Source organism: Cylas formicarius, unplaced genomic scaffold (assembly GCF_029955315.1).
Source record: "Cylas formicarius isolate icCylForm1 unplaced genomic scaffold, icCylForm1.1 PGA_scaffold_9__14_contigs__length_23061073, whole genome shotgun sequence".
In the NCBI taxonomy this organism is placed as follows: domain Eukaryota; kingdom Metazoa; phylum Arthropoda; class Insecta; order Coleoptera; family Brentidae; genus Cylas; species Cylas formicarius.
Window position 1 is genome coordinate 15,568,544 of NW_026844365.1, and position 27,314 is coordinate 15,595,857.

At 32.9% G+C, this 27,314-nt stretch overlaps 2 protein-coding genes across 2 annotated transcripts; both read right to left on the minus strand.

Moving 5' to 3' along the window:
- Nucleotides 1-453: 453 nt before the first annotated feature.
- LOC132706941 (uncharacterized) lies at nucleotides 454-7,415 on the minus strand. Its single transcript, XM_060678539.1, has 4 exons — nucleotides 7,293-7,415; nucleotides 5,533-5,994; nucleotides 3,458-3,713; nucleotides 454-493 (listed from the first exon to the last, which is right to left on the minus strand). Exons 1-4 carry the CDS (start codon nucleotides 7,345-7,347, stop codon nucleotides 454-456), a joined length of 813 nt encoding a protein of 270 aa, XP_060534522.1. The 5' UTR covers nucleotides 7,348-7,415.
- A 10,846-nt stretch (nucleotides 7,416-18,261) lies between these two features.
- LOC132707115 (cysteine sulfinic acid decarboxylase) lies at nucleotides 18,262-27,252 on the minus strand. The gene is made up of 5 exons (XM_060678808.1): nucleotides 26,537-27,252; nucleotides 23,656-23,842; nucleotides 22,618-22,798; nucleotides 18,939-19,099; nucleotides 18,262-18,884 (listed from the first exon to the last, which is right to left on the minus strand). Exons 1-5 carry the CDS (start codon nucleotides 27,188-27,190, stop codon nucleotides 18,448-18,450), a joined length of 1,620 nt encoding a protein of 539 aa, XP_060534791.1. The 5' UTR covers nucleotides 27,191-27,252; the 3' UTR covers nucleotides 18,262-18,447.
- Nucleotides 27,253-27,314: the final 62 nt, after the last annotated feature.

Sequence of the window (27,314 nt, forward strand, 5' to 3'; positions counted from 1 at the left end):
CCTAGAAGCGATGCAATAAAAACTTAATTTGGTAAGTTTTTATTTGCCGACCGACTTTCTAAAGTTTAAAGTTGTTTGAAATCCTAATATCATTTTTCCACCGCTCACGATAGCCAACTAGTTTGGTTAAATGTCTGATTTTCTTTACAACGAAATGAAAGTAATGCTGGCAAATCATTAAAACCAATGATTGGCGCAACCAGGTAATGAAAACTGCAGGCAGATACGAGAATATGTTTTCTATATATATATGTATCTAAAATTAGTAGCATCTACGTCTACTTCTACCAACATTTTTAGGGACCAGCTAATGGAGACTTTCGTTTGCTAGACTACTAAAATCTGACTACCAAATGTGAGGAAATTATTTATCTTGGTATCGATATCCATGACAACGTTTTCTGTATTTTTCCGTTTGGGTTTCCTTGCTTAGTATTTTTTTAACTTCAGTTTTTAGAACCTAGAAGGCGCTTTACAGTTGACGTGAACCCAGCTGAAAAAAAAAACATCTTATCGTCAAAGTTTATCTTTAAAACTCTTTTATATTTTTGCGTATAAATAATCGCGCTACTTAAACCTAAATGTTACTTATTTTTTAATAAGGCTTTATTCTTACAGTTGGAAAATACATAATTTTTAAGCTTCATAATATATTTTCTTAAAACAAAATAATTGAAAATGTTACTCTCATAAATTTATTTTTTCCCTAGTTATTCCAACTTTAGACGGAGCTCGGCGGAATTTGGCAGAGAAGCACTATCGCCACCCACGTCTACGCAAAACACAGCGGTTTGTTTTTTCGAAAAAATTTGCTTATAAACTTTAACTGAATTAGAAGAAATAGATAACACCAGAAAGAGTAGACAAACTAGGAGAAACCTTTAGCAAAATCTTGCGGACTGTTATGTATTATGCATTAAAGTTTACTCGATAAATTCAGTATTTCTTCGATTTCATCCAATTATATATGTATATATATATATATATATATATATATATATATATATATATATATATATATATATATATATATATATATATATATATATATATATATATATATATATATATATATATATATATATATATATATATATATATATATATATATATATATATATATATATATATATATATATATATTCTCACGTATTGATTCACGGATGGAAAAATGTGATGACACTATATTCCGGGATATCATCCGTTCGCTCGTTGAACTCCGACTGGAATCCTGCATCCGACTGGAATCCTGCAAATCTTGCATCCGACTGGAATCCTGCAGACGTTTCGCCAAAATCTCACTTGGCATCTTCAATGCTCGCGCTCCGAAAACACTTCGAACACTGGATGCAGGATTCCAGTCGGAGTTCAACGAGCGAACGGATGATATCCCGGAATATAGTGTCATCATATATATATATATATATATATATATATATATATATATATATATATATATATATATATATATATATATATATATATATATATATATATATATATATATATATATATATATATATATATATATATATAGTATATTTTTTGGGTTTTATCTAACGGAGGAAGTGGCATCCACCTTTGCTATTTATAGAACGCATTTTTTGTCAGCTATTCGGGCGCAAGGTCATCGTTGTTATTTAGTTTAGAGTTTTAGTCTTCCCCTTGGGCACGGGTTCAAGTGATATTCATGTTATAGCTCTCGAAAAAAAAATGAAATAAAAATTTGACCATAATTACTGTGTTTTTCTCAGACAAAAATAATCTGAAAAATCTCAAAGTGGTAAGAGAAAACATCATTGCTGATCAAAGCGTCGGGAAAAAAAGTAAAAATCGAAGAAACCGATTAACTAACTAACAAGATTCAGTCTCCTTTGAAAAACTGATTAAAATGCGGTAAATACAGCTGATTACATCGAAATTAAGAAAGAAAATCCTCACAAGAAAATTTCTAGGGCAATTAAGGTTTCCAGATAAACCTTACACTCAGATATTCAAAATGGACAACAATGAGCATGTTGCTTTATTTATGGGTTTAAATGAAAAAAAAAACAATCAGAATTTTATCGTTTGCTCGACGACGTTTCCCAAACGACTTAAGTGCATAACATATTTATACTTTCACAACACAAATAATCAAAATCACAACGAACTGAAGAGTAGGTTACAACTGCTGCGGAAGAAATCCTTAGAGAAAAAAACAAAAAAATAAAATTTAAGTTGTTACCATGAACGACGATCAAAAACAAATTACAGAACGGTTTTTCAAAAAACATATTAAAAATAAAAATTGTATAAATCGTGAACTGTCCTGAGATTTTTATAAACCAAACATTGTCAGTAATAAAAATTTACGTATGCAATAAATTTAAAAAAATATGCTGATCCGAAGAAGATATTTTATTTACAAATTTAGAAAAGGTTCATTTTTAGTTTACTAATGTTTATATGTTTTTCGGAACAGTTTATGTCCATTTTAAAGTATTTTATTTTGCTTTTGAGTTATAATTGCATATAGAGATGACAATTTAAAAACCTAAAACAGCTTTGTTTAGGGACGAAAAAAAAATCGAAAATCGCTGGAAACGATTTCTATCAGGAGAAGTGAAAGCATAAAAGTATATTAACTAGACATTGAACATTGACCATTAAAATTTCAAGTAGCAAAGGGATTCGAGTGATGCTCATTTAAAGCTTTTGAAAAATGTTTTTGAGGAATACTAGAAAATCTAGATTTTATAATATTCTTCTCGGTTTGATGTAAATGAATGCAAACTTTTGAAAGATTTAATTTTCATTTCATTAATTTTTTTTATTTATTTCATTCAAAAAAAGTGTTTCTGTTTTCTAGCAAACCAAGAACTTGAAGCGTTTTTTAAAAGCTTTAAAATAAGGTATTCCTCTGCTCCCTATTTAAGATTTCAATTGAGAATCATGCTGTATCCAAGGGGTTGCAGATTGGGCTTAATTAATATACATTTTTTGTTCTCACTTTGGATAGAAATTGTATTACTCGAGCCTCACTCGATTCTGGATTTCGGATGTGAATAAGAGAAATGCAAAATTAAATATATAGTCCTTATTTACCATATTTTATACGCAATGATCAAATGAATTAAAATAAAATAGATTGCATTAATAAAATAAAAAATAAACCTTTTTCGTAGCAAAAATTTGGAAACAAAAATAGTTTTCATGTAACATTCGTTATCATTGACAAACTAAAAAACATTTCTAAATTTGTAAATAACACATCTTCAGACCCGTTATTTTTTATTAAATTTATTGCATATGTAAACTTTTATTACTGGCCATGTTTTGTTTGTAAAAATCCCAGGATGACTCTCGATTAATCTCATTACCTCCTGCTTTTTTGGAGGAATTTTATTTTTAATGTGTTTTTTGAAAAAACACTCCGTAATTTTTTTTTGGTCTTTTGTCCATGGTACCAGCTTACGTTTCCGTTTTTTTTTCTCTAGGAATGTCTGCTACACCAAAGGCAGGAACCTGATCCTGATTTTTCAATTGATTCGGGTTTTGATTTTCTAACACATTTTCGTAAAAATCTTCTAAATAATTGTCATCACTTTCGTCTATGATCTCATCACTTAATTCTATTTCACTCAGAGGTTTCCCTTTGTTCTTTTCAAATAACGCACTGTTTTGTGAAAGTAATAATAACTTGCTCACTTTAGCGGTTTGGTAAACGTCGTCTGGCAAATGATAAAATTCTGAATGGGTTTTTTCATTATGACCCATAAATGAAGCAAGCTGCTCCAATTCATTTTTGTCTATTTTAAAAATCTGAGTGATAGTTGCCAACTGCTTTCTTAACCTAGTGGAAGTCAACAATGATGCTGCTGCCTTGTTTCCACCAAGCGCCAGTGAATGTTTTCTCATGACCGTATATCCTCCAATTGGATTTAATGTTCCCGGTAAACCAAAAAGATACTGATTATTTTCAAGATCAAAATTTTTTCTCAGATTTACCAAAGAGAGTGTAGAATCCATCGCGATTTTTTCAAAAAGTACAGGAACCCCTCTACCCCTTTTTCCTCTAATGACTATGCGTTTGAGTGATTTAAATAAAATTTTCTCGGAATTTGTCAGCACTTTTTCAAATTCGGACGATGGGACTGAATCGTGGTTTTCTAAAAAGGCTAACAGGGTCATCCTTTGGAGTTCCCCTACCCGCCTTTTGTTAAAAAACATGACACTGCAAAATATCCCTTCCAGTAAATCTCGATAAGCTTTTTCATTGTGATCATTTTCTGCCAAGACAAGTTTGGCTTGTGAAATAAGATTTTTAAGATATTGGTCCAGTTTCTGAAATAAAGAAAACTACATAAAACAATGATGAAATTTTGATTATATATCTAACCATCTCTATTACAAAATCACTTTTTTTTATTGATAATCTAAACTTTCATTTAAGTCATTAAAGATTATTTCATAGTATGTATTTGGTGAGATATTGTTTTCACAGCGATACCTCTACTTTTTTTTTTAATTTTATTTTTACATAAATATAAAAACTGTAAAACAAATAAACTTAATATAACCGAAACACAATTTTGTCCATCTTCAGGAGAAGATTAAATCTAAATCTTTTATTGGAGATGTCAACTTGATTGCTAAAACGCGCATTTATGAGGTAAAATTATGTTTTGGTTTGTGATAAAACTTGTATTATAAAACAATTTTTTTCGACGATTATGCAAGAAGCTACTTTTTTCCCAATATTTACACAAGTTTCAAAACGTGATAAATTTAAATTAACCTTGATATCTTCCGCCACAGGTATTAATGTTGGTTTGTTAAATTTTTTGTAAGCCAAATTCTGTCCTGCTTCGCTCGAAACCTTAATTGCCCAGTCATTATCAATAAGTTTTATTAATTCCTTGAAATTTTGTATATAATTTTTACAAGGATTTTCCTTTTGAATTTCAATAGAACACGCTGTATTTACTGCATGTTTAATCAGTGTTCCCATCTGAAGTGCCAAAGAAGGGGACTTAAAACTTCGATTTTCAACGTCATACTCTGCTATGTTTCTTGTAGCTAAAACCAGTATTTTAAACATTTTAGGTAAGAGAATCTCAGCTAAACCAAGTGTTTTATTATTTTTGAGTGTTCTGACGCTGATGAGTAAACGAGCTAATCGTCTCATGTTCCGTTTCGCTACTACCAAAAGATGTTTTTCTTTGTGACTTTTTATATAGCGCCTACCAACTTCACAAATAAGTTGATCTTTCTTAGCAACCAACGAAGTTTCATCTGCTCGTAACATGTTTATAAGACCGCTAATTTTTAAAGGATCATTCGGTCCAAAATTCCCAACCATTACTGTTTGACCTTCAATCTGTGCTTGAAAGCGTTGACTCGGATCGGGATTAAAGAAACATTTTTTTGCGTGGCGACGAAGACTATTCGTGGCATAATAGCCTTGACAAAATTTGCAAACAATATAGTCTTCAACTAGCTTTTTTTTGTTTGCCATTAGAGGTACAATATTTGATGTAGAAAAGTCACCTTCCCTACGAAGTTTATCAATCAACTTAATCCGTTTCTTAGATTTCTTCTCTAGCGACAAAATTTCCTGTACTTGGAATTCGTCCCAGTGATTACGCTCCATGTGCCTTAAGAAATTTCCGACATCTTGATTACAATATAGGCATTGATGTTTTCTCCTAACACGTCGAGTTTTTCCAGGTGTTTTAACTTCGGAATCCAGATTGTCATTTTGTCTGAGACTGACACAGTAATTGTGGTCAACGCTATTATTTTCTTCGGGAGGTAAACCTGGTTGTATTGTTTGCATCGTAGTATATGTACTGTCGGGCAATTCTTGACGCAGTTCAATAGGGCTATCCAAAAAAAAATCACTTTCTCTGTATCCACATTCCCACGAACTTTCTGCTTCGGATTCTTCTGGTAATTTATATTCCGAATCGGAAATTATTTGGCTATTATCCGAGCTTGAAGGAGTCATATCTACAAAACAATAATTTAACAATGTAAAGAGGTTACGTAGTTTTCATTTTTCGCGGATAGTTCCATACATTATAACAAAAACTTTAAAAAAATTGTCTGTGATTTAAGCCAGATACCAAAAATGCACTTTTTCGAGAAAATGTCATTCATTTAATTCATTTACTTACAATTCATTTTTTTTTATAAGAGTAAAGTAATCTTATTTAAAAGTTTTTAGCAAAATGATGTTTCAAAATTGGATCTAATTGTTTTCATTAAGTTTGGATGATAATATTTTTTTGCTTGTTTGGTTAAAAATATCTCATTTAGAACTTACAATCTGAGTAGCACTTTGCTAAAAACTTTAGAATAAGTTTGCTTTACTCTTGTAAAAAATTGTTAACGGTTTGGACACTCTACATGCAAAATAATATTTTTTGTTCAATCAAAAATTTTGATAAAAAATGTCCTTTTCTTCAAAGACGAAAGTTTTTGTCCGTTTAAAATCTTGTTTACCACATCTGGACAAGGACATGAACATGCCGAAAAAAATTCAATATTGTTTATATTCGTAGTTCAGTTTCAATTTTCTCAAAATTTGAAAACTTAGTTAACTTAAATAAGAAAAACGAGCACTGTTTTCAGCCTTTATTTCTTAAACCAAAAATTGAATGTGATGTATCATCTAACTTCAGTAAACTAGGAAAATACTTGATGACACGGTTATACTGCAAATTGCAATTGCAACCGGTTTTTGAAAAGTTTACGTTTATCTCACAAAACATGCATTTTCGGCCCTTTGATTATATAAACTTTCCATCATATTTTTCGGTGAGATCTTACCTCTGAAATTTAGCAATGCAATTTTCAAAGATAAATGGACACAAATAACTGGTTAACATTAAAAAAAGTAACGGAATCGCTAAATATGTTGAAAATATATTAACATGAATGATTTGACTTTTGTATTGTTTGTGATGTGTTTCCGTAATTTCGTTGTTGAATCTCAGTTATTTTAAATATCTTGAAAGAATCTTAACCTGCGAATTAATTCTCGTAATGCTTGATACGGCGAAACTTTGTAACTAAGTGTAAAACAAATTGTATAATAATTTTGACATATTGTCAAAAAAAAAGTGTAAATAAAAAAGCTGACCTTCTATAATTTATTTAGGCAATCGAATTTTAAAGAAATTTCATCAATTTTCCGAACAAATCCTTTGGAAGCTAAAACTAAAATAAAATAGACGATATTGTGTTGCTTATTATACATACCTGAGAAAATATAAAGCTAATACAATAATTGTCAAAATTCTTACCTGCTAGGCTCTTGTCTCGAGCTAGATCCAAGATACGTTTACTTCTACGATTCATTGTTAAGTTACGCCGACACAAATTTTTATAGGTAATGAAAATATTCAGAAAGGTTAGGTTTAAGGGATAGCAATGTGGCCACTAAAAATAAAACTATATCGCATGGGGAAGCCAATATAATCAGACGACATATTTCCAATATACACGGTAAATTATGGAAGTCAAAGTAACCGTTGCCAATATCACTATATACACATAAATTGGGGAAGTCAGTGCCACCGCTAAATATATAACCAATTTACAGGCACAGAAATCGATGCTAGAGACACAAGCGGAATCTCGTTGAACCACCTCGTATAATTTTATCCAGCTAACGTGAAAATTGACGTCCGCGAGTTTTAAGTGTTTTTGAATAGGTGGTGCTCAAATAAGTGTAATGCCGACATTATTTTATATATTTTATATATATATATATATATATATATATATATATATATATATATATATATATATATATATATATATATATATATATATATATATATATATATATATATATATATATATATATATATATATATATATATATATATATATATTGATATACGTATTGATTCACGGATGGAAAAATGTGATGACACTATATTCCGGGATATCATCCGTTCGCTCGTTGAACTCCGACTGGAATCCTGCATCCGACTGGAATCCTGCAGACGTTTCGCCAAAATCTCATTTGCCATCTTCAATGCTCGCGCTCTGAAAACACTTCGAACACTGGGAGGTTATCGGCGGTGCGTGCGGTATTTATACTCTGAGCCGGAGATGGTAACGGTGCTGCGTGTGCGTGGGGGGAGGTGGCTCCGCCCCCTGAATTGTCGCGTTGTTAATTTCGCCCGATCGTAGTTGCGATGTCACCGTTGGCTGCTGCGCATCGCTCTGCTGTTTGATTATCATTCTCCACGTGTTGGATAAATGCAGAGCGTCGTCTCTCGTATCGAGGTGCCCGGACTTTTCTATTTCGATGGCCTCTCGTATAATCCTAGTCCTAAAATCACAAACGAGAGGAACAGAGATAAAGAACTGAAGAAAATTAGTACATGTCTTCGACAAAACGGATACCAAAGGTGCACCATCAGCAAGGCAATCAGTAAACAACAACAGCCGCAGCAGAGAGTGCAGGACGAGACCCAACGAAGATCGATCGCTGTCCCGCCATACATTAAGGGGGTTACTGACAAAATTGACCGAATATTACGGAAACACGACATATCAACGGCATACAAACCTGACCATACCATCGGAGCAATACTAAGAAATCCAAAACAAAAAATTACTCTGGAAAACCAAGGAGTATACAGTGTAGCATGCGGATCGTGCAGCCTGACGTATGTGAGACAGACCAACAGAAGGATTTCAGCCAGGCTCGAGGAACATCGTTTAGCCATAAGAAACAAACAAACAACATCTGCTTTGTTATAGCACCAAGATCAGACAGGCCATAAAATTGATTTCGGCACTTGCAAACAAATAGCTAATATTCCTGATTTTAGGACTAGCATTATACGAGAGGCCATCGAAATAGAAAAGTCCGGACACCTCAATACGAGAGACGACGCTCTGCATTTATCCAACACGTGGAGAACGATAATCAAACAGCAGAGCGATGCCCAGCAGCCAACGGGGACATCGCAACTACGATCGGGCGAAATTAACAACGCGACAATTCAGGGGGCGGAGCCACCTCCCCCCACGCACAAGCAGCACCGTTACCATCTCCGGCGCAGAGTATAAATACCGCACGCACCGCCGATAACCTCCCAGTGTTCGAAGTGTTTTCGGAGCGCGAGCATTGAAGATGCCAAGTGAGATTTTGGCGAAACGTCTGCAGGATTCCAGTCGGATGCAGGATTTGCCAGGTAAGACATCATTCTACAAGTTGAAAGCTAAGATGACGAATTTCTCAATAATTTTTAAAATCGACTAATTTAATTTCCTTTTCCATACCCTATTTATGGTCATTATTTTTTAACGGATAGCAATGTCAAAATTACCTAAATTTAGCTAAAATCGCAAACCACATTTTGCCATTCGATAAAAAGAAACAATTTTCAATGTCAAACTATAGAATTCGACTTTATTATTGATTAATCGGACCGTCTTTTTGTATGTATTTATTTCGTTATTTATTACTGCACCAAAACGCTATATGGTCCAGGTTGATTTAAACTCAAGAAAAAATGGATACACACATTACATGCGGAGAATTCATTAAACGCGGCCTGGAAGCGTTTAAACAGAGAAGACGGCCGGTGTTTTCCAAAATAAGTAAAAAAAAAAGCGCGAGCCGGTCTAAACGCGGGGAACCCTTAAGCGCGACCCTCCCCCCATTCCACCGTCTACCGGCGCAGCCCGTTAACTCGTTTTCCCCAATTAATTTTTTTCGTTTTTTTTTCCTTTGTTGCAATTTCCGAGACGCGTGCGCATCTTTCTCACCGGTTTCCCGAGTGTAACGGGCCCGATAATTACACGACTGCGAAACTTCAAAGGACTTGAAATTTCGCCACCGCTCGATAAGGTCGTGAGACGCAAAGACAGAGCTGGAATAAGATTAAAGGTTCGTTTCTACAACGAGAATCAATTCCTTACTGGCCCACACAAATAAAATAATTGAATGCACCTGAAAAATAATTCCAGAACTGTTTCAAGTAGCTCGGAACCTGTAAGAAACCAAAACGCGTTATCTAGTGTATGAAGCCCATCTATCAACTGATATCAGTTTGGTGTCAGCTATTTTGCACTACTTAATTTGTCTCTTGCTTCTGTGAACATGGAGCATAGCAAGCTAATAACAAAAAGATACTAGGTGCTTCCGGAATTTAAAAAATATCATATATTTTTCCATAAGTGTCGATTAGATGAGATGCTGTGTCATATAGCCACTAGAGGTATAGAGGCCCTGCCTATGCCGATAATACGCGGGATTTAAATTGTCGTTTTTAACCAATGATCTAGCGGTATCGAACAACCAGCATGGCCGCTGACAGATCGTCAAAATGTTTGGATACGGCATTTTTACAGCAGAATTTTCTCAAAATATGCATAAGTCTTGTTAAATATTCAGGGAAAACGGGTTATGTGTGTGCAAATCGCTGTTTCGAAAGAAAATGCCACAAAGTATAGGTTAATGGGTGAAATGTAGAGGCATGCCCGCATGCGGCGCATCAGTTGGTACTGTAGTAGGGCACTATATTATCTAATAGCTATATGTTTTCAAAAGTCGGAGATGAAATTCACAAAATACACCCAAAGTTGGGTCATCTGAACTTAAACATATTCCAAAACTAATAAACGGTGAATAACAAATTTAATTATTAAGTTTTAAGTAAACTTATTTCCAATTTAGTTTGCGAATTTGAATCAAAAACAACTGAAACTGTGCAAACTGGCAATTCCTAAACAGTTCTAACGTTTCTTTCGAGAATTGATAGAACTATCCTAGAACGATCATTATAATGAGTTTCCCCATTAAACGGAAAATTTACATTATGTCAGTGATTAATGACCAGAATCCAATTTTGCTGCAGTTTATCTGACTCGCATGGTCAACAAACTAATCGCCTATTGAACATGTCTAGCATATGAGAAGAACGAGTAGAAGTCTAAGTACAAAGTCTACTTCATGAGGCCAGCGGAAAATATCAGATAAAGTCTGTTCATAGATATAAGAAAGTGACTAACTAATACGAATTAAGGAAAGACCCGGGCAAGCTGTAAGAATGAAATATGGCCGAACAGGCCCGTACTTTGCTTAGAATTTAATTATTTGGGGTTTGGTTAGGAAAGATACTAAACAATATTTATTTATTTATGTATATATTTATGTTTAGATCTAACATAAAATTGCATTTTTATTACACACTAAAATTACTTAAAGTTATTCACATAATATATCAGTATCACTATCGCTATCATCGCCTGTTCTAATTATTATTTGTTTTATATTATTTGCAATATGGATATACGATTGTTCTGCTTTTTCTATATGTTTAACAGAATTTGCCCAACTTTGTGGAGGGATGTTAAAAACTTCGGTTTCTATAAGTTTGGGGACATTGGAGTTAACATGGGGAAAAGCATTGTTACGACGAATGGCAAATTTCAGTTGGTGCCAAACATGTTCAATGGGATTAAATATACAGTGGTAAGGTGGAAGCCTTAAAACTGTATGCGCTAGATTTTTTGCATAATTATCACAGACGTATTCCTTTTGTAGGTTCAAGCTTTGTAGAATTAATTGCTTTTTGGTATAATCTTCGTGAAAATAAATGTTGTTATTATACATGTAGTTTTGGATTGTTGCTTTTGTGTCAACTGTCTACTGTGATAACTTGCATTGTCCTCTGCAATTAAGCTATTAGAAAGAATGTTTGTAACTAGTTTGTTTTTAAACGATCTTTCAAATAAATCAGCGGTGGTGTCGTCATGGTACTCCAGAGAAGAATCTTTAATATTTTAATCTTGAATCTTTAACATTTTTCGACAGAGAATGTCAATTTGGAATGAAACCATCTTTGGAGCCAGCATACAAAATAGTTATTCTTTTACCTCTTTTTGATGGCGCGTTTGAGTCAGCCAACCCATTTCCGGGGTATCATAAGTGTCGAACCAGGTTTCATCCAAGTAAATAATTGGCCTTTGTTGTTCTCTGTAAATCCTAATTTTTTGTAGATATTCCAGTCGCCATTTCCAAATTCTAAGAGATTCCATGAAAACTTGCCTTTTTTAAAATCTAAAACCCATTTGTTGAATGCACTTCCATAAGGTAGTTCTGCCACATTTAACACCGGTTTCATCTTTTTCAAGCCTCCTTATTAAGATATGTAATGTAGGCACGCTTTGTTCCTCGTATAACTGGTATGCCGTATTATATCTTGATCACTTTCATCTACTAAGTAGTATATCAAACCAAAGAATATTAAACACAGGTAGGTATAAAATTATTTTCTATTACAGACCACAATTTTACCTGAATTTCCGAAACTTAGCCAATAATCTTGTTGCATTGTATATTAATGACCACCCTTGGATAATCCCATTCAAAAGCAATTGGTCACTTTCTTATATCTATAAATAGACCTTATCGGTAATCTGATTCATTCGAAGCATGCCACAAAGAGGTACCAGAATGCGAAAATTTAGCTGGAGGCGCAACACACTATTAAATTTTTATGAATTCCTTTCAATAAATTGTTTTGAAAATGTTATTCATATTTATTCCAGCTACTTCCCAAAATAGATGGTACTGATATAAAATTTTTGTTGCATTATGGAGCCGATACACATAATATTATAATCTAGTAACATTTCCAGCTGATTCAAAATAACTTATTACTTTTATTAAGCTGCTTATTTATTTATTTAATATTAATTTTCTGTTCCTTAAAACGTAAGGGCTTCAACAACACCTTATAAGGCCTGCTTTTGTAGTCTCTGTATATTGTTATTATTATTTTTATTATTTGCACAAGTAAATATTGACAAATAATCATCCAAATCGCACTAAAATGTATTTGCACAAAACGTAGGACCTAGGACTAACAAATCAAAAATAATGGAAAATGGATAAATGGAAACCCTTATCTACGCAGGATTTCAACCATACTATTTTTTATGTCTTGTGTTGTTTGTTTTCACTCTCGATATAAGGTTATTTCTTCATTTTAACAAATTATTTTGTGTGCCCCAATGCTGGCGAAATATTGAATCGCTATAAGCCAACATAAAAAAACTCTGAATAAAGTAAACTTTATTACTGGGTATGTATTTTAACGGCTATTGACAAACTCAATAAAATATATGCAAGAAGAATCTTGTATTTTGCAAATTTTGTAAGAATTAAAAAGTGTGGTATAATATTTTGGTGAGTGAACTCAAGCGTTCAAGAGATGTTTGTAATCCAAAAACCAGTGCTTAGGACTATCTACCTAACGTGTGATGTCGACGTCTCTTTAAATCAAATTGAAATAGTTATGAGGGTTTATAATAATGACATTTTTGTATTAATTAGACGGTCATGAATATATTTCATAATATTTTTTGTATAACATAAGTTGTCATTCAGAGAAAACCTACAACATATCAGTTAAATGTCTAAAATTTATCTTTAATTTCGTTTTTTTGTCGCAATGAATGATTTAAATTAATTACCTTATTTTTATAATGAAACTAAAGAAAATATACACTTTTTTGGTTAATGTTTTAAGTTAACACTGAATTCCGGTTTTGTCTTTAAAATTAACCGAATTTTTAAATTTGATGATGATGATAAATTTATATGAGTCGAGCGCCATCAACCTTGAGCACTATGAAACCTATATTTAATCATGTCAAAAGGGTACTGTTCGCATGAGTTGATGAAATAGTGGAAAGAGAAAATTTGAAATTTGTTTCTCGTTTTTGAGGCTTTGAAGCTGGAGTGAAATCCTTTCTTTTATTTTTAGAGTAAAATAGATAACTAATACACGCAAAAAAATAAAAAGTCTTGTTTTAAAATGGTAGAAATTTTAAGTAATAGTTAGAACGCATTCACCCATATATCAAATCTTTTTCGTCTCTGTTCGTTTCAGCAATGTTTTTTTAGGCTGCTGGAATATTTTTTGTAAGTTTTTTCGCTATGCTCGTAGTTGAGACTTATAAATTTTTATTTTTAAGCTGGAAAAGTTCAACTTTCAGCCCCAAAGCAAAATGCTATACCAAACAATAAATTGGACTAGAGGATAGTAAATTGTTCTTTTTACAATACTATAAGGGTAGTGTTCTTCTTTATATTAAAAATTTATTATTATATTAAAATTTCTAGTGAATCCCCTTCTAGAGTTCAGTCACGGGCTTAAACAACACCCCGTAGAGAACTTCTTGTCGCCGAAACACGTCGACAAAACAATCGAAAAATGGGCAAAAGAGTTTTCCTATAAATTGCATTCTGTACGAATGGCATGCAAACTGCGACGCCTGGGATATAATTCAGTCGATTGTCCGCGTGTCAATCAATACTGGACACGAGCGGGAATACAAAACGGCGTCCCCGGTGTACCCGTTTCGGATTGGAAAAGGTTTTTTCTTTTTTGAAAACCAAACCCGATCGTCCTCCTCGATGCGAGAAAATCCTGACGTGAAATTATTCTAAACGGCAGCATATTTAAAGAAAATCCCGATCTATATACTTGTAATAAAGTAAAATTTGGGACAGATATTCGGACATTTCATTGATTATACGATGCAGATTCATTATTGTAAGCGAATTACATTCAAAAATTATTAGAGTAAAATTTCTATAATTTTTCATGTTCAGAATTTAATTATGATTTAGGTTTTAGTATTAAATTTCGTTAAGTAATACATATTATATAGTTTGGCGGCATAATTGTGATTGATCGTGTTATTGTACGCTTACCTATTAATAAAATTATTTTATAGGCGGAGTTCACATGGTTAGGGGAAGTTATTATACCGAACGTCGAGAAAATTGAGAGAAATTAAAAAAAAAATAAATAAATCGGCCATCTAGTTTGGCCACCCGATGGCGTAAGTGGCATCTTAACTTTTAAAACCCTATTGCCGCAAAATTTTCGTATATTATCCATAAAGTGAACACTGTTTTATAGTTGAAAATTTCATTCCGTTGGTTTTTTTATTCGAAATCTAGATAATTGTGTTCTAATTGTGTACTTTTTGAACATCTGTGGATGCTTAATTTATTTATATATTTGCCTCTGAAGATCTTCGACAGATATTTTTTATAAATTTTGAGTTTTTATATTTATATCTTATGTTACGGAATATGTCTGGCTACCATATTGGCGGTTTCCCTCCCCGCTCTTCCCCACTGCCACTTTTTAGCAGTGGATGTCACCCAAGTAAAAAAAATGGGATTGAAATTTACGAACTGTCGCATACTGGTCGAATTTCTGGAAAAGCTGGAAATAATGGGGTGATGAAACAAGTCATAAAAGTTCTTATTACCCGCATAAAATATCGTGTTTTAAATTTGATAAATAAATGCAATAAATAAATTTGAATTTTGGATCATAAATTTTTATATATAGCTTGTAACAATTATCACTAAATATAAAAATAATTTGTACACTCTTAAGCTCTTTTAACAAGTGACTTTGAAGATATAACTTAAACACTCATAAAGATTCAAATGATAGAAATGTACATACATACATATTATTATGTTACATATAATAACACTGCTTGAGTTACATCAATATTAAATACTGCTACATGTTTCAAATTAATTTCTTAAGAATTTAAATTTTTCTCTAAAATTGAATGTAAATCGAAATTTCGTTAAAGCTAGTATTATTTAAATATAGACATTACTAAATCCATCTATCTACAATATTTTAGTCCAATGTAACCTAAAATACGGAGCAACAAATCAAACGAGTTTCTGCAGAAGAAGAATCGGAACTGAAAGAGTGTTTTTCAATAACGGAAATATTTGACTTTAAAGAAATATAAAGTGTTTTTATTAAGTTAATCGCTTCTGGGAACAAAAAGAAACTTTTTGTATTAAAGCAATTTTTTAACGCCCTGACCAAGAGAGTTATACAAACCTTTTTCTTATAATTAGCCAAGAAATTACCTCCTTTCATTTGAACATGATATTTATGTGTTACCCTTTAATCAATTTAAAATCACTCAAAACACCAATATTTTAAAAATTAAATATAAAAATATTTAATTAAGGTCTCTAACAAAAATGTAATTAGATTATGAACATTTAATTATGAACTTTTATATTTTCATTATATAATTATATTATATATTACATAATGGAATACGGATTACGCAGAAATATCAAAATGTTTTAAACAATGGTTATTACATAGCTTGAGTATTATTATTATCCGTAATTAATTTAAAATGTTAAAAAACTTTAAAAATTGCCAATGAAATAATTTATATGAATATGAAATGTGAAGAATGAAATATTTATGTGTTGAAAATAGTAACCATAAACAAAGAGAAACCTATACCAAGTGTAATGGGTGCTGCAATCTAGAAACAAGATATCAATTGTTTTTTTCTAAACCAGCTACTGTGTTATTCGTTATAAATTGAATTAAAAATAACCCTAATGAAAATATCACTTATAGCCAGTACGTCGCCTCGAACTATTTAATCTAACCGCGCATAATAATAATCTCTATTTGTTGCATATATAAAAATCATTAGTACAATATTAAGTAGAAATTATACCAGCCAACAATATGATATAGAAAAACACAGGGTAACTGGAGGCCACTTAAAAGAAGATCAATATCCGGCCCCGTGGAATAAGATATTTTGATTTATTTCATTACTTAATAACTAACTTAATTAAGATGTACTTAAATTATGCATATAAACAAGTATAAAGGACGTGATCGAAGACAGGCGTCATCAAATTCTGATTAAAGTTATAGTCTATAGGAAGTACTATATAATATTTCATTAATATTATAAATTCTAAAATGGTCCTGAAATTTCTATCATAGCCGACTAGTCATAAAATCTTAGGTTAAGGTTATGAATGTCAGTCCCGTATGTATTTTACTTGCTGTGAAGAATAGTGAGAGAAGAACTTTTTATTTTGTAGTAAGGATATGTCGCAGTGGAAAAACGAAGTTTGTTGTGGAATATCTGTTGAGGGTAAAATTATATAGAAACCGGTACTTCTTAGATTCATTTAGAGCTTATATTTAGTAATCGGTATTTATTTTGTTAAATATCTTCAACAACAACGACCAAAAAAAAAATAATTGTATGGGTATAGTTATACCTAAAACAAGCATATTATAGTGAATGATGTTTCCTTTTCTATGACGACTATGTAATCAAAAACCATTATTATTTCATTGTAAGACACTAATAGCTAGGCGGTATTTTACCTCACATTTTTATTTAAATATGCTTATTTCAAATTACATCAAACAATTGAAATGTTTAATTCAGTTGGATAACAAAAAGATTGGTCTGAGTGTTATTAGGGAAGTGAATGATGAGAGTTATATATGGCACCTTTTACGGAGGAGGAGCTCTTGCATACTTTAAAAGATAAATTAAAAAACAAAAAGTCTTTTGGATCCGATGGCATACCAACGTTTATATTACAAAGAGCATTGGGTTTGATAACAGGTCCGCTTACATCCTTGGTGGATCTATCTTTTTTAAGTGGCACATTCCTATCCTCTCCAAAAAGAAATAGAGTTGTGCCAGTTTTCAAGAAGGTCCGGTAACTATTTCAAATAGTTTTTATAAAATGTTTGAGTATGCTTTCTTCTTTTGTAGATAAATGCCACATTTTTATAGATAACCACCTTAGCTTCAGAAAAAATAAAAGCACTTGAACTATAATAATATCTAAAGTCGGACATTTGACTGTGGTGATTTTAAGGAACTTGGAGAATAAATACATAATTCTCACATTTTTGAAATTTTATTGTAAGACAATGTTTTGTACTGTAGGCTGTCCATTACTTCTAGGTCACGTGATCATTTGGGTGTTCGAATTTTTAAAAAACGTTTAAAACCTTGTCAAAAATGATTGAAAATATTTTTATTATCCAAAACATTTTATTTTTTTGAGTAAATGTTTTTGTATATGTCAGTTGTACCTGTCATGTATTTTGAATATTCCTATGCAACGTTATCTTTGGGAAAATAAATATAGTTTGTTAATAACAATTAATATACATACCTAGGAACCTTGCAACGCTATTAATTTTAAAGAGGTGTTTAAGCTAAGTTCGTCTTGGTTAGTTTCGCTGTATTTATTTAAAAATTACTTCAATCATATCACAGATGGATAATTTTGGATAGTCAATGACCGTCAGGTAAAATTGACATCATTGATTTATCCTTTTGATGACGATCACGCGACTACAACGGATCAAAGTTTGCTTTAGTCATAATTTGTTAAAATAAATAAATAATATTATATCAGGTGCAATATATATTTATTAGAATACTTTATCACTTCGAACACTTACGAAATCTCAGAAAAAAACCTCCAAGTAATACAGACAATCAACAACGAAATTAAATAAATAAAACCTAACTCTAGAAGCGCGACAGCAATTCCAGCGCCGCAACAAACACTGGGTCAATTTATAGATCGTTTCCGAGCCTCTCGAATTCCTCCACCAAGTGCAACATGTCGTTCCGATCCAATCCAGAATTTTGGAAGACTATCCGGAAAAAGTTAGGTTTCGACTTGTGCGTCTGATAGGTAACCATCATCGAGCCTTCCTTCATCATCTTTTCTTTAATTTTCGGCGCCACGGCGTGCAACCTTTCGTTGTAGTCCGGATCGGACTTGGAATTCCTGAGTCTCTCCGGGACATACCAGAAGCATATGTTGGTACATTCGGGTTCCGGGATCACGACCTCGAAACCCGGACGGTTTTTGATGGTTTCCATGAAGAACTTCGCGTTGTCGAAGGTTTTGTCGATGTGATTCTCCAAACCGTCGGTTCCTTTGGCTTTCCACATGAACCAGAACTTCAGCACGTCGGCTCGGCGACCGCATTGAATATGTTTATCACCTAGAGAGATTAATATAAACTATCGATATTTAGGGAAATTTCCTTGATCCGTACCTGTGTCGTATTTGGTGTCGTAAAATTTATCTTTCTGAAACAAGTAGGACGCACTGGCCGAGTGCGCTTCCGTAAGGATCTTCTCGTGCCTCACGAGGAGCGTCGAGCATTGCTGGGGTGCCGTCAGCAATTTGTGAGGGTTCCATGTTACGGAATCGGCTCTGAAATTGAAACAGGGGCGGCCGTCAAGTACTGTGTTTTTGAACTTGGTGTTTTCAATGGCACCATTTAGAATTTTATTTTTTTATACTCTTCCGTATCTATTTAAATATAGTTTATACGGGGGTTTTTCATAAACTTCTTCGCAACTAAATTTCATTCAAAATTCGTCTTATCAAAATACGAAAACGGTGCCGATAGACTGTAGGATGCCCTTTAAAAGTGGTACAGGCGACAACATCTTCTTTTATTAGGAAGCAGTTTCCTTTTTAGTTTTATTTAATTTTTAATTTATCATTGCAAGAATTTCAAAATTGTACTACCATCATTTCCTGCAATTAGAGAAATTCAATGACAGCTCCTGCTATGATTTCTCCAGCTCTTTGCTGGTGTCTACTGGTGCTATAAATGGGTTAATATCTTTACATTCATTTACAAACCATTATATAAAATAACCACTAAAATATTTCAGGACAAAATGGTGGAAGACCAGTAATTTGATAATTTCGATTTTGACAATGATTTTAATATTTAATAATATGATGCTCCTTAGAAATAAAACTTTCCCATTACTTAAAGTTTTTATACAGGGGACAATATATTTTTTTTAATTTTACAGCGGTTTTCTTTTGAAGTTTATTTGATATTGTATTTAAATTTTTAATTGGAAACATTGCAGCCCCTGATAACAATTGTTTATGTCCTGTCAAAGGAATTATAAATTAAGCTGCGAAGTTTTTCGGTTTAATAATAACACAAACTAGTTTATAAAAGAACCAGTGCAGACGAAAATGTTTCTTCACAAAATGGTGGAAGCGCTATAATGTTAGAATTTCGGCAATAGTATTTTTTTTCCATGCCCTGCTCTAATATACTCTCAAGTACAGTATGCAAAGTGTTGAAAAACTTCTTCAGTCTATCATGACGTTCATTGCATTGCGTCATTCCAGTATTAACAGGTTTCAAGTAAAACGAAAAAATGGTTTTTTATCTTTCTAATATTTTGAGATTGAAGAACTGAAGAAATGTGGATAACCAGCAGCACCGTACGTGCGCGTGCGACCTTGAATAAAGCACGAATAAATACAAAAACATATAGGCAATTTAAATGGCTCATTCTCTGGATGTGACAAAAAAGCGTTAATTGTTTTTAAATCCTCGTTAATGGAAGCGAAAGGTCTATTGCAGTGCAACTAGCCGTATAATTAGCAGGCCGTTTTATTACCTAACGAATGTTAAATGAGCTCCTAGTAACAAACTTCTACTGCATAAGATCGACCAATTCCATTTCGCTTATTTTGTCAATGCACATGTAAAATGTACTGTCAGCTTCAAAATAAAACAACAAATTTATCAAAAAACGCCACTGGCGAAAACATGGTAAAATGCAAATTTTTCCTTGGATTATAACAAGAAACTAATTTTTATTTTAGCACCATTACATGGTAGGTGCGTTTATATTATAAACATTATTTTCGCACAGGTACTTACTGCCGCTGAGTTATTATACAGGGCGAATGAAAAATAAAGTGGGTGTTTTAGATCTGGTTTGGCATTTTTGAAATTAACCTAAATATGCTAAATTATATCCCTAAAAAATTTTCACCATTCGTACAGCAGATCAATTTGCAAAATTACATTATAAACAAAATTCTTTAAATCCTTAGGGAAGCAAACATTCGCAAAATTCTAGTTCGTATGGTTTTATAACCAAAATAATTGAACATTATAAAGACATAAATAAACAGGAAAATTTGCGAAACATAACGCAAAATGGGCAATTTTTTTAACATAATTCCAATATGTGCGGTAAAAGAAAATCATCCTCGTTGTATTTAAATTACAAAATTGGATTGACGTTTGGTGTCCTGCCATTTAAAATTGCGCTTTGGTTTTACAATTTCAAAAAAGGCACGCAAAATGCTATTCTTATTTTGTGGCACATCCTGTATTTATGCTTACTTAGGGAGGATATTCCATAAGTGGGAGCGTTTTTTTAGTTTTTATAAGATGGAGGGATGTTTTTATAAGATTACTCTTTACCAGATTTTAAATGTTTAGTAGTTGAAGTGCCAAATTGCGCACCACTTTTTATGTTAAACATATTTTAATGCAACACACCGTATATGTCGAAGTAACGATTTTCGATTTCAATTTTAAATTTAATTTTAATTAAGAGATGATGTTCCGCATCCCAAATTTACAGTTTTAATTAATCAATTCAGTAATCTGAGAAATCAAGTTATTGCGAAAAAGTCGACGTTAATTGTCATATCAACAACATCTGACGTTCGAAAACGGAAGCGAACGATCATCTGTCCATAACGAGAACCTTGGTCTGTTCACCCATAGGTTGAATACGAGCGCGGCCAATCTCTCAAATTCCTATCATTACCATACTTTCCTTGTTAAATCACAATTAGTTGTTTTTACATTAGCGTTTTTAAAATTAATTCGCTTTACCCTTGAGAGATCTTGTCGGTATTCCGATTTGTAATAGTTATTAATCAATTTTTGTAGAGTTAATTAGGATAATTGTGATTTGGCACAGTTCCATTAATCTAGATAGTCAAGGTCGTGACGGATTTCTTGAAAAATTGGTAACGGTCGTTTCTGCGTGAAAACTAAGTCGTTTAAAAAATATATTGGAATTTTTTTTTATCAATTTAGGAGCTTCATGTGAAAAATATATTTTAAATAATGCCATGTTACGTCGAAATAAAAGTTGCTACTCTTTTTTAAAAGTTGTATTTAGCTCCCTAAAAGATATAAGTATTTTATCTGATTGGTTTTGTAAATAAAATTGAGCAGGTGAAGCTATCTTAAAGATTTAAGCTTCAGACGTTTCTGTTTCCGCATAACCTGACTCTTCGTGTTATATTGTCTAATATTAAAAGAAAATCTAAAGCCAGCGTTCTGAACATTTTCTCACTAACCCTCGCCGTTAAAGCCACGCTACCAACTGAATCAGCATATAATAACCTAGATATAATTACTGACTCACACAGAGATGATACTCTCACTTATTGACATTAAGCTTTAGGTTATGAGCGGAAGATATGTCGACGCTTCTCGTTAATCTTTGAAGTAGTGCCAGATCTCTCATTTACTTTAAAAAACTAAAGCCGTTTGGAATCTTCAACGTAATTATGTACATACATGTTTTAAAATAGAAGGAAAGTTAGAGATATATGCTGAAAAACAGAGGCCCTAAGATAGAGCCCTGTTTCACAGAAAGGTTGCAGACTTACTATTGTATTGAGTGCAACTTTTTTTGGGTTGCTAATTTGTCGAAGAAATGACCTCTTTAATATTCTTTTCGGTGGATATATTTTTTTGTCTAGATGGAATTTATAATTAGCACCTAGATCTTGATATCGAACTTCACTACTATTGATATTAATACTCTGTATTCTGAAAATCAGACTAGGGTACGTGTTTAAATGAAATCTAATGCTTAAATAATTACCATTAAGTGTATATAAAATAACGACTGCAAAATTAATTATTGTAGACAAACCTTTCGATGCCTCGAAGTAGATGTCTGTGTTTCTTGGACATCAAAGCGCCCCCACCCCATGCGGCGTCTACATGCAACCACATGCCGTATTTTTCGCACAAGTCCGCTATCTCCTCTAAAGGATCGAAAGCTCCGATCACGGTTGTACCGGCCGTCGCGCACACCATAAAAGGTTTACCACCTGGAAAGAAACTTCCATGAACAAGCTAGACATCAATTGCCAAGAGAGCTGACGCTATCTCGCTAATCTGTTTTAACCAGGATCTAGGTTGCCAAAATAACTTTAAAGTAATGAGATTTAAAGAATGTTTTTAATTGATTGATTGATCACTAGTGATCCATCACTATCGATCTATATGGCGCACAGATAAAAGTCCGGAAAATGCTCACGAACAGAAAAAAGTGACTAAACGAATTCGTGCAAACAAAAGCAGTTACGTCTTTTTAACACCAAAAAACAAAAAAACGCCCGAAATAGGCATGACCAGAGCTAGTAAAACAGCCAAAAATATTATAGTTTAGAGTTTAGAAACATCGGAAATAGCTAGAGAATTTCATAAAAGTATAACTGTCTCCATATTCAAGACAGAAAAGACTTGAGACGCAAATAAGAAACAGGGAAGAACAACAGGGCTTTAGGCGAAATAGGTTCATCATCAAATGGTTCGCCTTTCCGACATTATAGTCAAACTTACAGAGAAAGAAACGTCAGGCCCTATTATAAGAGTTGTCCGCAGTCTCCATATGAATAATACAACTAAAGTAAAAACATGAGATAATTAGCTTAGATAATTAGAAGAGAACAGACTGCCACCCATTACACTTGAAGAGAAACCGATAAGAACAAGAAAGAAGACCACTTAAGAGATAGAAGGACAACTGGCAGTCCACCTTATAGAAAATAAAAAAAATACAGAGCAATTCATATCCCACATCGTTGATAATTGGTGGGGCTTCTTCGTAGTTGGTTGCTTAAGATCATAAACGGTACTTAGGTTTATGATAAACCTCATCTTCCATCTGTTAAATTAAACAAACCTTCTTCTATAGATCGCTCCACTTGCTCGAGGAGATGGGATGTTATTATTTTACCCCTGAAGTCTGTTTTTATCAAATACACGTTATCAGTGCCGATTCCCAAAAACGACGCCATTTTCTTGATGGAGTAGTGAGCGTCCTCGGACGTGAACAGGACGAGGCGCTGTAGCGAATGAAGACCTTTCGTCTGCAAGTAAAATATTCTCTGCTGAATAAAAATTTGCATGTTTTTTCGAAAAATAAAAAAGTTATTTCTAATTTGTAGAAGATAACGAAGAGATTAAATAAATATGTGTTTTTATATGATTCTTTAGATCACTAGATAATCTAGTTACCTTAATACCGAGAAAAAACAGTGCCCTAGTAGTGGAGATTGGAACTTTGACTGCGATTTGTTTTGGTCGACTTCCTTATGACTATTAAACTGCGAGATAAGAAAGATATGGGAAGTTGTAAATTTGCTCAGTATGACGTTACTATGAACTTTAAACATGGAATCACTATAATATTGATTTTGGGAAATATTTTTAAACAGCAAAATACGCTGAAAAGGTTTTATATTCTCACGGCGAAAAGACTTTTGAACTTTCTGTGTGTTTAAATGGTGATACAATTGGTTTAGGGCTGACAGATGTCAACGAAATCTCCATTTTGATGCCCGTTGTTAAAGCGCAACATTGTATTCCAATGCGGTTAATTATATTACGCTACCAATTGGTTAATTGATCGCAATTTGCAATACCGAGGAACTGCCTATTTCATTTGAATTTTTTAACTGGCTTAATTCTGCGTTTGTTTGTTCGGCTAATGACGTTTTCCTAATAAAGCTGGCTAATGACTGTTGCTCGTTAGAAAGTAAAGCGCAGAAACGGTAATAGCTAAGCATGTGGTCTGTCTCGAGGAAGTAACGAAAAATCTGAGGTATTTTTTCTAAATAAATAATTTTATAATAATAAAATTATTCATCTTTCTTAAACTGCAACATATTCTGTTATGTAGACATTAACTTAACTTAAAATTGGAATTCCTTCAAAATTGTCTTTTACATTATATATTATTATTATATTATATATATATATATATATATATATATATATATATATATATATATATATATATATATATATATATATATATATATATATATATATCACATATTTTATTATATTAGATTTCGAGTTTAGGCAGAATATTGTTTTGGGGAAATAACACACGCAGAATCGAAAAAAGTTGGCAAAACTTGATAATTTTTTATGAAAATGGACGCTATAAGAAATTTTTATTACACATTCTATTCTAGGTAGATATACTTGCACCATCAAATGCGAAACTATACAAAAAATGATTTAACAATCATCTAGTAAACAGTAAACAATTAAGAACCTTGTATTATATTTTTTTTGGCATTCACTGTATCCAATTTGTTTGTTGGTGCTTGCGGAATAATAAGTACAAGCAGTGGCCTGAGATTAGGGTGAGGTTCAAACTGCGCCCAAAGTTTTTTATGAACGAACACAACGCAGCAATCAGAAAGTCAATTATATTCATTATTATAGGAATTAAACTCGAAACATTTAATCATGTCCTACTTAATTGTAGTATAATTATGCAGGGTGGCGCAGTTGTTTAAAAAATTGTCTGCGATCCCGATCAATATCATGCTGTATCTATATCGTGATTCACAAATAGTAACCAAAAATGAACTTCGTAATCTTTGGTGAATTTTAGAGAGCTTTTCCTATAAAGTATTTATCTAGGAACCTTCGGATAAAAGATAGAGAGTATCAAAAGTAAGAAAATTATAGAAAAAATGGAAATTGAGCACTTTTTTATATATAAAATATTGACTTTTAAAATTTCATCGCACCTTGCAATAACAATATTCTTTTTAAATCTAAGCCTATATAAAAATTTCTTTTTTTTTGCATTATTGCTTAGTTTTTTTTTTTTTGAAAAAGCAACAATTGTATTAGCCGTATGTTTTTCAGGTTCTTTTTTTTTAAGTTTTAATAAAAATGGTCTGAGAATTTTGACATAAAAATTACATTTGACCATTGAAAGCAAAATTGAGTTTCTACTGATTAATTATTCGATGTTTTTTGTAGCTTTGTAACAAGTTCGAATATAAAAACTTCATCTTGATACGTGGTGTAATTTTTGGGCTACGAGAGGATTTTCAAAAGTTTGTTTTTACGTAGCGGATTCCAACTTTTTAATTTGTGAAAATCTTGTCTTAGATAACTTTTTTAATTTTTTTGATAGGACATTTTTTTTCTCAAAATTTTTATGTAATTAGTCTTCACCTATTTACATTTTTTTAGACATGACAAGCTACTGTTTTGATACCATGACCATAAGCTACATGCCTGATTCCAATTATTTTTAAATAAATAAAAAATATTAAAAATAAATGTTCCTAAAAAGTACCTTATGTAAGTTTTCATGATTTTATAAAATGTTTTAGCTCGAATACGAGGGATACGCAAACAACTCAAGAGTGAAAATACTTGTACTTTTAGTGGCGTTAATAAACTTAAAACAAAATTAACTCTTCATCATTATCAATGACGCTACCCAATTTCAATAAGATCTGGCAAAAATATTAAAAAAACCGTTTTTTTTTTAATTATACATATAAACAAAATATACACCCCGTTTCTTAGAAACTAGGCATTTTTTGACATACGTTTGCATGAAGCGCGGTATATTATATTTAAATTTGACAGTAAATCGTTTTGGTTAGTTACGTTGAATCTAGGAACCTGGCAAATGCTAGGTCGCTTGCGAAATATCTCACAAAGGTTGACCAAAATAAACCCCATTTGTCCGCAAGCTTATAAGAAACAATAATTATTTAAACGCCCTATGTATACTCACTAACCTTAATATCTGGATTAGCGAAGCACCTGGCGCAGCTAATGGCGTATCCGTTAGCGATAGAACCACCGGGGCTGAATATCCCGTCACCCCTCCCATCTTTCCACCCTACAATCTTTCTCATCTCCCTCAAGACCGTTTCCTCCATCAAGGTAAACAGCGGAGAAACTTCGTAAGTGTACACGCTCGGATTCAAGGCGTCTGTCAACCACTGACCAATCAGACCGTACGGATCGACCGAAGAAAACAACTGATTGACGAAATACGGATGGCCCGTCTTCACGGAGTGCTTGATTACGTCTTTCACGATTTTCTGCAAATCCGAATGGGTCGAAGCTTCGTTCTTCAGCTCGAAATCGAAGAGCGCTTGCAACTTTTCCGGGTTCTTAAAGTCCAGCAGTTTATTTCTGCGGCTGGTACCCTCGAAAATCGCGTCCTTCAGCAGTATGTCCAAGCACTCGCGGAAGAAGGTCTCGTGCTCCTTCCGTGACGGCAAACTAGGGAAATTCACCCTTTTGTCGGCAGCGGGTTCCACGTAGTCGTCGTTTCCGTCGAGATTTTTGATAGAAAAGGTCGCTTCTTCGTCGGAGGACACCAGGTGGTCGCTGTAGCCACCCGACTCGTCCAGAACTAGGTCCAATTGACCGGAGGCCGGCATCGCGCCTGTACAAAGTGATTCCTCGTAGCTGAACGACTGAATCACTCGGTAAAAGTGAGGCGTTTCATCGCCGGTACGCGTATTATAAAGCGAAAGTCCACGTGGTGCGGGTCTGGTCGCCTTG

What these genes read in the sequence shown, in the direction of transcription:
- LOC132706941 (XM_060678539.1), bottom strand. Translation starts at nt 7,347, where the DNA reads ATGAATCGTAGAAGTAAACGTATCTTGGATCTAGCTCGAGACAAGAGC. An exon ending in TCGAGACAAGAGCCTAGCAG is followed by an intron (nt 5,995 to 7,292) that starts GTAAGAATTTTG and finishes ATTGTTTTGTAG; the next exon opens with ATATGACTCCTTCAAGCTCG. An exon ending in AGAGAAAAAAAAACGGAAAC is followed by an intron (nt 494 to 3,457) that starts GTAAGCTGGTAC and finishes TTTTTTTTTCAG; the next exon opens with CTGGGTTCACGTCAACTGTA.
- LOC132707115 (XM_060678808.1), bottom strand. Translation starts at nt 27,190, where the DNA reads ATGCCGGCCTCCGGTCAATTGGACCTAGTTCTGGACGAGTCGGGTGGC. An exon ending in TCGCTAATCCAGATATTAAG is followed by an intron (nt 23,843 to 26,536) that starts GTTAGTGAGTAT and finishes TTTTACTTGCAG; the next exon opens with ACGAAAGGTCTTCATTCGCT. An exon ending in CGACACCAAATACGACACAG is followed by an intron (nt 18,885 to 18,938) that starts GTACGGATCAAG and finishes TAATCTCTCTAG; the next exon opens with GTGATAAACATATTCAATGC.